We start from the raw sequence: 15,227 nt of genomic DNA, 5'->3' as shown, positions 1-15,227 counted from the left end.
AATTAAGTCACACTTACCTTCTGTTCCTTCAGTAATCTGGATGAATTCGTTTTCTAGCAGCCACATTACACAGGCTTCAATTGCTCCAAGTTGAACAGAATCTTGATTCTTCTGAATTCCCAGCTTCCCTTCTCTCATACTCGCAGCCAAAAATGTGCAAGAAGCATAAGTCTGCATATCTTGTGATGTACTTGCCATTCCACCAACTATTATCTGATATAAGAGGTTTGAAATTTTCTGTAACTTTTTAATAAGACATGCAGGCCCTTATGATATAAAAGAAATGAAGTGATTTTGTTCTCTTAAAATATTCTCAGCATCTTAACATAGAGACTTTTTATTAATTCTTCCATTATCACTCGTTATACATGTAGATAACACCTAATGACAACATCAAAAGTTTCCTTAAAAGTAGATACATTTTCTCATAAATGAAAATAAATGAATCACTATCTATCTGAAATGTAGGAACTAACAACATAGCCTTCCTTCTGAAACATGTGGGCATATAGGAATGCTAGTATTGAATATTCCCCACCCAGAAGGGGGATGGGAATGGGTGTAGAAAAAGTGAAGTGAGTTGTGTTTTGTGGATATCATCTTCCTACAACTATATTAAATATACTAATTAAGTGTACTAATTTTCCCTTTGACTTCTTCCATTTAATACAGATTGAAAACATACTAAATCAACCTAAACAGAGCTTACTCCTTTTAATGACCCCAATGCATAGTTTTACCAAGATTTATTTAGTATTTGTGGTATTTTGGTTGTTTCCAGTTTTTTCTTATTGCCAATAGTGCCATAATAACCATTCTTGTACATTTAATTTTATGCAATTTCACAAATACATCCCTAAGTAAAACTCTTAGTTGTGAATCTACTGGTAAATGGCTATGTGTTCTGTTTTGGCATTGTTGTTGTTTTTATCTTAGTGGATATGTCCAAGTTGCCCTCCCAAAAGAGTTTCAGCAGTATATGAGAATGCCTACTTTCTATATCCTTACCAACCCTATGTTATCAGTTACTTTCCTTTTTTTGTGTGTTTTCGTTTTTGTTTTCAAATGGAGAGCGAAAGGGGAGAAAAAAAGTATGAGCACAGGTACCAGAACCCCTAGCACCAGTACTGAAGCCAAGAGCAAGGCATGCTGGTATATGAACAGAAAAATTTCTGTATGAATACACAAAACACTTAAAAGGAGATTCGTTACCTTTGAGGACCCAGAATAGAAAGTTTTATTTTTCACTTTAGATCTTTCCATGTTGTTTGAAACTTCTAATCATGTCTATTTATAATTTGATTTTATTTTAATGTCAATAGGTATTATCTGTATGTAAGAACTATGGTCCATTTTTGTCACCTTTTTTAAAAATTCAAAAAATAATAAAGTATACCTAAAAAAGAAAAAGAATCATCTGGCATTTGGGTTTTAATCCACTGTTCTGAAATACGCTGACATAGCACTAGCTGTATTAAACTCCAGGAAATAACTATATAAAATAGAAGACATTCAGACTTGGGAACACTATAAACAATCTCACAATGAAACACAAAGCTAAGATTTTTCTTCACATCATTAAGTTCTATCATCATATTATAGACTTCAAAGAGCAAATAATTTAGTGAACTCTTCCTTACCTCCAGAATAGCTCTTATCATGCTTGCAGTTACTTCTTCTCCTTCTCGTCTTTGCAAACAGCTACGAACAGGTTTTAGAGATCCCTGAAGTAGAGCTATGCCTTTTGATTTCTCAGAGTTCTTACAAACTAAGATACTCTCACCTATAACCAAAAAAATGCACATTTGCAAAACCCCAACATATTTCCATAAGATACCTGCCAAAGAGAATTTAAGTTGTCTTACTTATTTAAAAAGAAGGTAATAGATGATAGCGGTTATTATGATCATAAAATTATTGCTGATGCTTTCATTTTCTGAATTTTGGATTGAAGGGGATCAGAATATGCCATACCAAAACATGCCACTTTGGCATAAGGATTATTTTGACCTGAAGGCACTTAGGAAGTAGCAAACACAGTAAGAGCTCCTGGCCCTCACCCTGTTTGCCTAGATGTTAAGACATAAATTTCTCTTTGTGAAGGTGTTCCACTTATCACTTATCACTGGATGCAGAAAGACAGCACCAAGATGGGTCTGCATAAACCTTACTAAATAATCCTTAACTTCTGTTAGTTTCAAGTATATATTTACTTTCCCACAATTTACCACTTCTAGAAACTCAAACCCCTTTTCCTTGGTCTTGTCACTTCACAATTCTATTACCTTTTGTTAAAAGGGTATAAAGCCCCTAACATCTAACTGCTTCTTTGGGTCTTTACTGGTTCTCTATGAAGTCCTCTGTGTATGCAAAAAATTAAAATATTAATATCAAATAAAATATGTATGCCTTTTCTCCTGTTAATCTGCCATCTGTCAGTCTAATTTGCAGGCACTAGCCATAGAAGCTAAGCAGGCACAGGAAAAGTTTCTTTCCTTCCACATAGGAGTAACTGTTTTTACTGAATAATTAAGTATATAATAATAATAATAGAGGTATTTTGAAAATCATAAAGGAAAATGCAAATGCAAATTATTACTGGTTACATATGAAAACACAAATTCAAAAATATTTACAGAAACCTAGAAATTACATTATAACTCACTAATCAAAAGCTTTAGGTTACTGTGACAATCAAATGAATAAAAATGTGATAGCACTTATACATTACAAACATATATAAAGGTACAATTTATACAAACATAAACTATTATTATGGTAATTAAGACTAGAAAAAAAGATAATTTTTTTTTCAAAAATGAATCCAATAGTAGGGGAAAGGAAGCAAGTAGATGTGTAAGGGGGAAAATGAAGACAACTTGCATTAGAGAAAACTAAAAATGGCATTGTGGTGGAGTATATTAATCATTCTAGGGAGAGAGAAGACTTTCCTAAAGCTGATTGCTAAACTGAGAACCAAGATAAGATAAAGATAAAGGACTATAAACTTGATGACTGTTGTTGTTTATCCTAGATATAATTACAAAAAGATAGATGCCATCAAACAAAACAATAGCAGCAACAAAAACAGCTGGATAAAATGCATCACCTGGCTCTTATAAACACTACAAAATAGCCCAACTTAAGATAAAAAATTATCTACAAAATGGATCAACTAGCATTAGTGGCAAATACAAAAAGCCACTTTGGGCTATTCAAACTACTTTCAGCTTTTAATTCTTCAGCAAGATGGACAACCCTTTTTCAAAGTGAGCAAGATTTATGAAAATTAATGCCAATATATACAGTCCAGGTCCCTGCTCCCATCTGTCTGAGGAGGTTGTATCCATACTACAATAGACAAGTCAATTAGAATCAAATCAATTATTACTATTTGACTTGTAAATCACTATTTTTGCACAAAGTACCAACCTCTTATACTGGAAGGTTCCAAGAAATCCACAGAAAGATTAAAATGTTATCTAAATAAAACACCATTAACTGTCTAGGAACATTAACATAATTTATAAAATGTAAAGAAGTTATAAAGATGCTACATAATCTAAAAAGCATGACCAAGTATGCATATCTTCATAATTGATATGAAACACTATATTCACACATTCTCCACTTGCTGGAAGTTCTGAGCAAGCATATGTCATCCTGAAATGGAGCATTATGCAAAGTCAAAACTTCAGAAGTTTCCAAGACCTCAAAAACAAAGTTACTGTGGTATATTTTAGTTTTGTTTAAATGTTAATCTGATTTAAGGCTTGATCATTTGGCCAGGGTACCAACTTTCCAATTATTCTTCCCTATAAGAAAGAGAAGTATAAGCTAAGAATATAGCAGGGCAAATAAAATCTCCTTATCTTCTATATCACCTTAAAGACCCTCTGACCCTAAAAGAAGAGTAGCTGTGTAAAATGAACTTAGACTCCACCCTCCAGAGTTTGAGCCTACTAAGAAATTAGAGTTGGAAGGAAGGGCAGAGGGAAGAGCAAATAGGAATAGGAAGGGAGTGTTTTTGTCTCTTCCCCCAACCTTTTCTAAACACGTGTAATCTGCACATTTTATAGGTAAAGTAAGAGACAGAGCAGGATAAACTTCTTTGATGCCTATAATAGGGGAAATCCAAGGAGTTGGACGTTTTTTTTAATCATTAGAATTTTTAGGACTTAAAAGAAAGGCAGGCCAATGGCCCTTCAGGGATTACAGACAGAGAAGTCATTTGTTACTGGGGCTGAGACACATAGCCATTCTCTCATTTTTCCTTTAATAAAACTCCTACATGTTGGATGGGCACATGGCCACACAGCTAAAGGTTATATTTCCCAGCCTCTCTTGCAGTTGGGAAATGTAACCATGTGACTAAGTTCTGGCCGACTGGATGTGAGGAGAAATACTTAGTGCAACTTCTGAGAAGTGCCCTTAAGGGACAAGTTGTGTCCTTTATTTCCTCATCGCCCCTTCCTGATGGTTGAAATGCAGATGTGATGACAGACAAATCAAGTTATTCTAGTCACTTCCTTGGTATACTACCCAGTTTTTTGCACCCAGACTATCCCACTTATTTTCCCATTAAGACTTTCCCTTTTCTCCTGGATATCCTAATGTTCTTCAGCAACCATAGAACTATTTTTTTTACATACAGTATAATATTAGTCAATAAAATACATCCTAGAGAAGAAAGATGAGATGACAGAGAACTTCCTCCCAAAGCTCTTTAATGTTGTAAGACTTATAACAATTTTGTCACACCCATAATTATCTACCAGGTTAGTAATAACATTTGCTGCTACCTCAATATTTAATTCAAACAAGACTCTTCCTCATTGCTTAAGACAAAACTTCTGCTTGGTTTCTGTTAATGTTATCATTAGTTGCTCACAGAAGAAACTAAAAAGGTGTTTTCAGAACCAGCACCATTTTAGAGAGAAAATAATGGTATGTGAAATTCCTATTCCTAAATGTAAGTAGGGGCGCCTGGGTGGCGCAGTCGGTTAAGCGTCCGACTTCAGCCAGGTCACCATCTCGCGGTCCGTGAGTTCGAGCCCCCGCGTCAGGCTCTGGGCTGATGGCTCGGAGCCTGGAGCCTGTTTCCGATTCTGTGTCTCCCTCTCTCTCTGCCCCTCCCCCGTTCATGCTCTGTCTCTCTCTGTCCCAAAAATAAATAAACGTTGAAAAAATAAATAAATAAATGTAAGAGTACTTTCCAGCTCTCAGTATCCCTCCTTTGAAGTCTTAGGTAAGTCACCTAAGCAGAACTAAAACCCCATGAAAATTACTCCCTTCATTAGCACTAAATAGATTATACTGGAAATTAAAAATCATCTTCTAGCTAATATGATAAATCATTTTGATTAGAATAATACTGAATCACTTCACCTATATAAAAGAAAATCTTAATTTTACATTAAGAGAAAATCAATGGCTAATGATATATGAAAATTATAATTTACACTCATTATAAATATTAAGTAAATCAAAAACATGACATTAGTGCTTTGGATAACAAAGAAATACAGCATGATGAGAAATCAATTGGCAGGCATCAGTCAGATTTCAAGTAGACTGACACTGTCCTTCACCAATGCTATTACAATTAAAATCAAACTCACTTACCTACTGTGTCTACCCCTTTCCTGCCAGCACGACCAACCATCTGCTTATAAGTAAGAATATCTAGAGGTCGACCACTGAAAATCGGAGTCCGAATAATTACACGACGTGCTGGTAAATTCACCCCAGATGAAAGAGTAGAAGTTGCTGCCAAAACCCGAATCTGACCTTGACGGAAGGCTCCTTCAATGATATCCCTCTCCTCAAAAGTAAGACCTAACAAAAGGAAGTTACAATAACATATATTGATTAATGAATATATGAAATAATGAATATAATGAAAATACTGTACTTGATTACTTACAAATGGATCTGGGAATCTACTAGAAACTTCTAAAGATTTTTACAAGCTATTGTTACAACCATAAACAACATCTTTATGTCACCACGGTCTATCTATAAGAGTATAATCTGCCTCCCCTAGTATATTTTTTTTTTAATATGAAATTTATTGTTAAATTGGTTTCCATACAACACCCGGTGCTCATCCCAACAGGTGCCCTCCTCAATAGACATCTCCCACCCATCATTAACCCTCAGTTTGTCCTCAGTTTTTAAGAGTCTCTTATGCTTTGGCTCTCTCCTTCTCTAACCTCTTTTTTTTTTTCCTTCCCCTCCTCCATGGTCTTCTGTTAAGTTTCTCAGGATTTTAAGAGTCTCTTATGCTTTGGCTCTCTCCTTCTCTAACCTCTTTTTTTTTTTCCTTCCCCTCCTCCATGGTCTTCTGTTAAGTTTCTCAGGATCGACATGAAAGTGAGAACATATGATATCTGTCTTTCTCTGTATGGCTTATTTCCCTTAGCATAACACTCTCCAGTTCCATCCACGTTGCTACAAAAGGCCATATTTCATTCTTTCTCATTGCCACATAGTATTCCATTGTGTATATAAACCACAATTTTTTTTTAACTTTTTTTTCAACGTTTATTTATTTTTGGGACAGAGAGAGACAGAGCATGAATGGGGGAGGGGCAGAGAGAGAGGGAGACAGAGAATCGGAAACAGGCTCCAGGCTCTGAGCCATCAGCCCAGAGCCTGACGCGGGGCTCGAACTCACGGACCGCAAGATCGTGACCTGGCTGAAGTCGGACGCTTAACCAACTGCGCCACCCAGGCGCCCCACAATTTCTTTATTCATTCATCAGTTGATGGACATTTAGGCTCTTTCCATAATTTGGCTATTGTTGAAAGTGCTGCTATAAACATTGGGGTACAAGTGCCCTGATGCATCAGCACTCCTGTATCCCTTGGGTAAATTGCTAGCAGTGCTATTGCTGGGTCATAGGGTAGGTCTATTTTTAATTTTCTGAGGAACCTCCACACTGTTTTCCAGCGTGGCTGCACCAGTTTGCATTCCCACCAACAGTACAAGAGGGTTCCCGTTTCTCCACATCCTCGCCAGCATCTATAGTCTCCTGATTTGTTCATTTTAGCCACTCTGACTGGCGTGAGGTGGTATTTGAGTGTGGTTTTGATTTGTATCTCCCTGATGAGGAGCGACATTGAGCATCTTTTCATGTGCCTGTTGGCCATCTGGATGTCTTCTTTAGAGAAGTGTCAGTTCATGTTTTCTGCCCATTTCTTCACCAGATTATTTGTTTTTCGGGTGTGGAGGTTGGTGAGTTCTTTATAGATTTTGGATACTAGCCCTTTGTCTGATATGTCATTTCCAAATATCTTTTCCCATTCTGTTGGTTGACTTTTAGTTTTGTTGATTGTTTCCTTTGCAGTGCAGAAGTTATCTTCATGAGGTCCCAATAGTTCATTTTTGCTTTTAATTACCTTGCCTTTGGGGATGTGTCAAGTAAGAAATTGCTGCGGCTGAGGTCAGAGAGGTTTTTTCCTGCTTTCTCCTCTAGGGTTTTGATGGTTTCCTGTCCCACATTCAGGTCCTTTATCCATTTTGAGTTTATTTTTGTGAATGGTGTGAGAAAGTGGTCTAGTTTCAATCTTCTGCATGTTGCTGTCCAGTTCTCCCAGCACCATTTGTTAAAGAGACTGTCTTTTTTCCATTGGATGTTCTTTCCTGCTTTGTCAAAGATTAGTTGGCCATACTTTTGTGGGTCCAGTTCTGGGGTTTCTATTCTATTCCATTGGTCTATGTGTCTGTTTTTGTGCCAATACCATGCTGTCTTGATGATGACAGCTTTGTAGTAGAGGCTACAGTCTGGGATTGTGATGCCTCCTGCTTTGGTCTTCTTCTTCAAAATTACTTTGGCTATTCGGGGCCTTTGTGGTTCCATACAAATTTTAGGATTGCTTGTTCTAGCTTCAAGAAGAATGCTGGTGCAATTTTGATTGGGATTGCATTGAATGTGTAGAAAGCTTTGGGTAGAATTGACATTTTGACAATATTTATTCTTCCAACCCATGACCATGGAAAGTTTTTCCATTTCTTTATATCTTCTTCAATTACCTTCATAAGCTTTCTATAGTTTTCAGCATACAGATCTTTTACATCTTTGGTTAGGTTAGGTATTTTATGCTTCTTGGTGCAATTGTGAATGGGATCAGTTTATTTGTCTTTCTGTTGTTTCATTATTAGTGTATAAGAATGCAACTGATTTCTGTACATTGATTTTGTATCCTGCAACTTTGCTGAATTCATGTATCAGTTCTAACAGACTTTTGATGAAGTCTATCTGGTTTTCCATGTATAATATCATGTCATCTGCAAAAAGTGAAAGCTTGACTTCATCTTTGCCAATTTTGATGCCTTTGATTTCCTTTTGTTGTCTAATTGCTGATGCTAGCACTTCCAACACTATGTTAAACAACAGCAGTGAGAGTGGACATCTCTGTCATGTTCCTGATCTCAGGGAGAAAGCTCTCAGTTTTTCCCCATAGAGGATGATATTAGCTGTGGGCTTTACATAAATGGCTTTTTTGATGTTTAAGTATGTTCCTTCTATCCCGACTTTCTCAAGGGTTTTTATTAAGAAACGATGTTGAATTTTGTCAAATGCTTTTTCTGCATCGATTGACAGGATCATATGGTTCTTATCTTTTCTTTCATTAATGTGATGTATCACATTGATTGACTTGCGAATGTTGAACCAGCCCTACAGCCCAGGAATGAATCCCACTTGATCATGGTGTATAATTGTTTTTATATGCTGTTGAATTCAATTTGCTAGTATCTTATTGAGAATTTTTGCATCCATCCATCATCATCATCAGGGATATTGGCCTGTAGTTCTCTTTTTTTGCTGGGTCTCTGTCTGGTTTAGGAATCAAAGTACTGCTGGCCTCATAGAATGAGTCTGGAAGTTGTCCTTCCCTTTCTAGTTTTTGGAATAGCTTGAGAAGGATAGGTATTATCTCTGCTTTAAATGTCTGGTAGAATTCCCCTGGGAAGCCATCTGGTCCTGGACTCTTACTTGTTGGGAGATTTTTGATAACTGATTCAATTTCTTTGCTGGTTATGGGTCTGTTCAAGTTTTCTATTTCTTCCTGATTGAGTTTTGGAAGTGTGTGGGTGTTTAGGAATTTGTCCATTTCATCCAGGTTGTCCAGTTTGTTGGCATATAATTTTTTATAGTATTTGCTGATAATTGCTTGTATTTCTGAGGGATTGGTTGTAATAATTCCATTTTCATTCATGATTTTATCCATTTGGGCCATCTCCCTTTTCTTTTTGAGAAGCCTGGCTAGAGGTTTATCAATTTTGTTTATTTTTTCAAAAAACCAACTCTTGGTTTCATTGATCTGCTCTACAGTTCTTTTAGATTCTATATGGTTTATTTCGGCTCTGATCTTTATTATTTCTCTTCTTCTGCTGGGTTTGGGGTGTCTTTGCTGTTCTGCTTCTATTTCCTTTAGGTGTGCTGTTAAGATTTTGTAATTGGGTTTTTTTTGTTTCTTGAGATAGGCCTGGATTGCAATGTATTTTCCTCTCAGGACTGCTTTTGCTGCATCCCAAAGCGTTTGGATTGTTGTATTTTCATTTTCATTTGTTTCCATATATTTTTTAATTTTTTCTCTAATTGCCTGGTTGACTCATTCATTCTTTAGTAGGATGTTCTTTAACCTCCATGCTTTTGGAGGTTTTCCAGACTTTTTCCTGTGGTTGATTTCAAGCTTCATAGCATTGTGGTCTGAAAATATGCATGGTATGATCTCAATTCTTTTATACTTAAGAAGGGCTGTTTGTGACCCAATATGTGATCTATCTTGGAGAATGTTCCATGTGCACTCGAGAAGAAAGTATATTCTGTTGCTTTGGGATACAGAGTTCTCAATATATCTGTCAAGTCCATCTGATCCAATGTATCATTCAGGACCCTTGTTGCTTTATTGATCCTGTGTCTAGATGATCTATCCATTGTTGTAAGTGAAGTATTAAAGTCCCCTGCAATTACCACATTCTTATCAATAAAGTTGCTTATGTTTGTGAGTAATTGTTTTATATATTTGGGGGCTCCCGTATTCGGCACATAGACATTTATAATTGTTAGCTCTTCCTGATGGATAGACCCTGTGATTATTATATAATGCTCTTCTTCATCTCTTGTTACAGCCTTTAATTTAAAGTGTAGCTTGTCTGATATAAGTATGGCTACTCCAGCTTTCTTCTGACTTCCAGTAGCATGATAGATAGTTCTCTATCCCCTCACTTTCAATCTGAAGGTGTCCTCAGGTCTAAAACGAGTCTCTTGTAAACAGCAAATAGAAGGGTCTTGTTTTTTTATCCATTCCATTACCCTATGTCTTTTGATTGGAACATTTAGTCCATTTACATTCAGTGTTATTATAGAAAGATACGGGTTTAGAGTCATTGTGATGTCTGTAGGTTTCATGCTTGTAGTGATGTCTCTGGTACTTTGTGGTCCTTGCAACATTTCACTCACAGAATCCCCCTTAGGATCTCTTTGTAGGGCTGGTTTAGTGGTGATGAATTCCTTCAGTTTTTGTTTGTTTGGGAAGACCTTTATCTCTCCTTCTATTCTGAATGACAGACTTGCTGAATAAAGCATTCTTGGCTGCATATTTTTTTCTGTTCATCACATTGAAGATTTCCTGCCATTCCTTTCTGGCCTGCCAAGTTTCGGTAGAGAGATCTGTCACGAGTCTTATCGGTTTCCCTTTATATGTTAGAGCACGTTTATCCCTAGCTGCTTTCAGAATTTTCTCTTTATCCTTGTATTTTGCCAGTTTCACTATGCTATGTCCTGCAGAAGATTGATTCAAGTTACGTCTGAAGGGAGTTCTCTGTGCCTCTTGGATTTCAATGCCTTTTTCCTTCCCCAGATCAGGGAAGTTCTCAGCTATGATTTGTTCAAGTACACCTTCAGCCCCTTTCTTTTTCTCTTCCTCCTCTGGAATTCCTATTATACAGCTATTGTTGTGTTTCATTGCATCATTCAGTTCTCTAATTCTCCCCTCATACTCCTGGATTTTTTTTTTAATCTTTTTCTCAGCTTCTTCTTTTTCCATAATTTTAACTTCTAATTTTTTTTTTTCAACGTTTATTTATTTTTGGGACAGAGAGAGACAGAGCATGAACGGGGGAGGGGCAGAGAGAGAGGGAGACACAGAATCGGAAACAGGCTCCAGGCTCCGAGCCGTCAGCCCAGAGCCTGACGCGGGGCTCGAACTCCCGGACCGCGAGATCGTGACCTGGCTGAAGTCAGACGCTTAACCGACTGCGCCACCCAGGCGCCCCTCATAATTTTAACTTCTAATTCACCTATTCTCTCCTCTGCCTCTTCAATCTGAGCTATGGTCACCTCCATTTTATTTTACACTTCATTTATAGCATTTTTTAGCTCCTCCTGTTTCTTAGTCCCTTGATCTCTGTAGCAATAGATTCTCTGCCGTCCTCTATACTTTTTTTCAAGCCCAGCGATTAATTTTATGACTATTATTTTAAATTCATGTTCCGTTATATTGCTTAAATCATTTTTGATCAATTCGTTAGCTGTTGCTACTTCCTGGAGTTTCTTTTGAGGAGAATTCTTCCGTTTCATCATTTTGGATAGTCCCTGGAGTGGCAGGGAACTGCAGGGCACTTCCCTTGTGCTGTCCAGAATAACTTGTGTTGGTGGGCGGGGCCGCAGTCAGACCTGATGTCTGTCCCCAGCCCACAGCTTGGGCCACAGTCAGACTGGTGTGTACCTTATCTTCCCCTCTCCCAGGGGCAGGACTCACTGTGGAGTGGTGTGGCCCCTGTGGGGGCTACTTGCACACTGCCAGGCTTGTGGTGCTGCTTCTATGGGATCTGGAGTATTAGCCGAGGTGGATCCGCAAGGTGCACAGGGGCAGGAGGGGCAGGCTTAGCTCACTTTGCCATGGGTGGTCCCCTGCGGAAGGGGTCCTGCAGCACCGGGAGGGAGGCAGGCAGACCTGTTGGAGGGATGGATCCACAGAAGTACAGCGTTGGGTGTTTGTGCGGTGCAAGCAAGTTCGGTGACAGAAACTGGTTCCCTTTGGGATTTTGGCTGGGGGATGGGAGAGGGAGATGATGCTGGCCAGTGCCTTTGTTCCCCGCCGAGCTGAGGTCTGTCTTCTGCAGCTCAACACCTCTCCCTCCTGTTGTCCTCTCGCCCTCCCGCTCTCTGAGCAGAGCTGTTGACTTATAACATTCCAGATATTAAGTCCCGCTGGCTGTCAGAACTCACGCAGTCTGGCCCCTCCACTTTTACAAGCCAGACTGGGGGCTCTGCCTTGCCAGGTGGGCTGCCCCTCCACCCCACCGGCTCCCTCCTGCCAGTCCATGTAGTGCGCATCGCCCCTCCGCCCTTCCTACCCTCTTCCATGGGCCTCTTGTCTACTTGGCTCTGGAGAATCCATTCTGCTAGATGTCTGGCAGTTTTCTGGGTTATTTAGGCAGATGTGGGTGGAATCTAAGTGATCAGCAGGACGCGGCGAGCCCAGCATCCTCCTACGCTGCCATCTTCTGCATTCCCCTCTAGTATACTTCTATCTCATCTTCTAGACCAGGGTGAGCAAACTTTTTCTGTATATATTTTAGGCTTTGCAAGACAGATGGTCTGTGCCAACTCTACCACCGTCAAATGAAAGCAGCCACAGAACAAACGAGCATGACTGTGTTCCAATACAACTTTACAAAAATAAATGGTGTGCTGGATTTGACCAGCAGACTGCAGTTTGTTGACCTCTGTTCTAGAAAATGAACTCACTGAGCATAGAGACATTGCTTATGCATCACACTATCTTCAGGGTCTATCCAACACAGTGGTCAGGCACAGTTTTGATATAAATAAATGCTAAAGAATATATATACAAGTAAATGAAAAAGTATATACAATATATACTTATCTAGATTATTTTTAATTTTATTTAAAAAATCAAAAGGATTGGGTGCTTGGGTGGCTCAGTCAGTTGAGCGTCAGACTTCGGCTCAGTCAAGAGTTCACTGTTCATGAGTTCAAGCCCCGTGTTGGGCTCTGTGCTATAGTTCAGAGCCTGGAGCCTACTTCCAATTCTATGTCTCCCTCTCTCTCTACCCCTCCCTTGCTCACACTCTGTCCCCCTCTCTCTCTCAAAAAAAAATAATAATAATAATAATTTAAAAAATATCAAAAAGATTGAGGCTCTAGTTTATAAATTAAGTAGTGGGTCCACAGGTATTCATTTTATTAATATGCATAAGTTATATATAATAAAAATATCCTGTATGCTTATATATACACATATATTTTAAAATTTATTTATGTACATGTAATGAAAATTTTAAATAAATTGAAAACGTTAAATTCCTAATTTTAGGAACTATATATTCTTAATCATATTCTTAGTACATATAATCATGGACAAACCACTCTCTGAAAGAAGTTTTTAGTTCAGTGACTGTATAATCCTTGCAATTTTGACCTGTTTTATTTTTAAACACTTCTAGTGCTCTCAAAATACAATGACAATTTCTAAAATTAATTTGATTTTGATATATTTGTAAGTATATTTCAATACCCCTTAAGATAAAAGGAAACACTCAGAGTAGCATAAAATTAGGGTAGCAAATACCTGTCTAACCTAAATTTTAAGAAAACAAAATGTAGAAAGGTAACAATTATAGAATTCACTTCTCCAAGGGAACAAAAAAGCCTTTATGTAGTTTTATATACTATACAGATAAGTAAACTAAACATGTTTTATTCTTGTTTAATCTTAATCACACAATTTCTTAAAATGAAATCTAAGAGTATTAGACTGACAAGAAATCAAATGCACACAAATATAAATGTGAAGGAATTATGAGGATATCTATAGGGGGCTTCTTAATAACAGATTACAAATATGGATACCTGCATGATGAAATGCTACTCCCCAAGGTATAGTTTTTTGTAATACAGAGTCCAGTCCTGAAGGTGAACGTTTTAACTGATCCATCACTTCTAGGAGACTCTTTTGTTCCAGTACCACCAGTGGAAGTTCAGATGATCTTACCAATCCTGTCACAGAAAAATTATCAACACTGTTCACCTCTGGATAGACCTCCTTAAGTGCTATCTGCCTAAGTCAGGACAGAGCTAAATATCAGGGCAATGGTTCTAAAATTACCATATATAATAATGAGCTGAACATCTTTTAAAATTTTTTTTTTCAAAGTTTTTTATTTATTTTTGGGACAGAGAGAGACAGAGCATGAACGGGGGAGGGGCAGAGACAGAGGGAGACACAGAATCGGAAACAGGCTCCAGGCTCCGAGCCATCAGCCCAGAGCCTGACGCGGGGCTCGAACTCCCGGACCGCAAGATCGTGACCTGGCTGAAGTCGGACGCTTAACCGACTGCGCCACCCAGGCGCCCCTGAACATCTTTTAAAAATACTGATGGCTGGCTCTCATTCCTGGCCATTGAGATGTAATAGGATGCAACCTGGACATAAGGAATTTTTAAATCTCCCAGATGATTCTAATGTGCACCAAAGTTTAGAAAGCACTGTAGTAGAGTGAGACCAAGCCCACAAGAGGGGACAAAGGACCCAGCTAAGGAAGGAGAGGATTACAGATACTACCACTCAGAGCCTAAAAATCAAAATCCTTACTCATCAGTATACTCTCACACAATAGGCATCCTTGAGTCTCAAGTAGGAGCCCAAGAAATGGCATTCCAAATAGGAAATGGTCATAGAGGAGATGATGGGAGAGAGAGAAAACAAACTTAACAGAATGCCAGTAGACTTAATACTGACCAATAATAATTCTAGATTCTCCACTTATAATTCTAGTAATGACAGCCTTTAAATTCTCTGAAAATCATTTTATATACCAGTTTTTGCAAGGATGTGGATCACCTTGTGCATAATTGCCTCCATGCAAAAGTCAGATACATTAAATGGCAAAACAGAAAATTCAGCGGACCATTTGGTATAGGTATAGGTATATAAAATCTAGTTTTAAATAACTGTAAGTGTTTGTATATGGTAGAGAATACTCGGAAATGTCATTTTCTTTGTGAGAAGGCGCTAAGCCTTTGAAACCAGCATTACTTGATATCAGACTAAATGTCTTGTTTGAATAAAAAGACTGAAAGGAAGGATGAATAAAAAGCAAATATAGAATGTCCCCCTAAAGGTTCAGAAAAATGGAAGTGCCAATGCTCAATAAAAATGATTAAAATGTGTGCAAAAAAAAAAAAAAA

At 38.0% G+C, this 15,227-nt stretch overlaps 1 protein-coding gene across 1 annotated transcript in view; it reads right to left on the bottom strand.

Moving 5' to 3' along the window:
- Positions 1–15,227, bottom strand: part of POLQ (DNA polymerase theta) — a 126,431-nt gene that overhangs the window by 95,293 nt on the left and 15,911 nt on the right. The window contains exons 8-11 of the mRNA XM_030330387.1: positions 13,890–14,036; positions 5,626–5,838; positions 1,641–1,783; positions 18–213 (exon numbers count right to left, since the gene is read on the bottom strand). Of these exons, the coding sequence (XP_030186247.1) occupies positions 18–213; positions 1,641–1,783; positions 5,626–5,838; positions 13,890–14,036 (699 nt within the window). The remainder of the gene's footprint in view (positions 1–17; positions 214–1,640; positions 1,784–5,625; positions 5,839–13,889; positions 14,037–15,227) is intronic.

Source organism: Lynx canadensis, chromosome C2 (assembly GCF_007474595.2).
Source record: "Lynx canadensis isolate LIC74 chromosome C2, mLynCan4.pri.v2, whole genome shotgun sequence".
Classification (NCBI taxonomy): domain Eukaryota; kingdom Metazoa; phylum Chordata; class Mammalia; order Carnivora; family Felidae; genus Lynx; species Lynx canadensis.
Note: the sequence above shows the minus strand (reverse complement) of the source record. Positions and strands in the feature narration are given on the sequence as shown.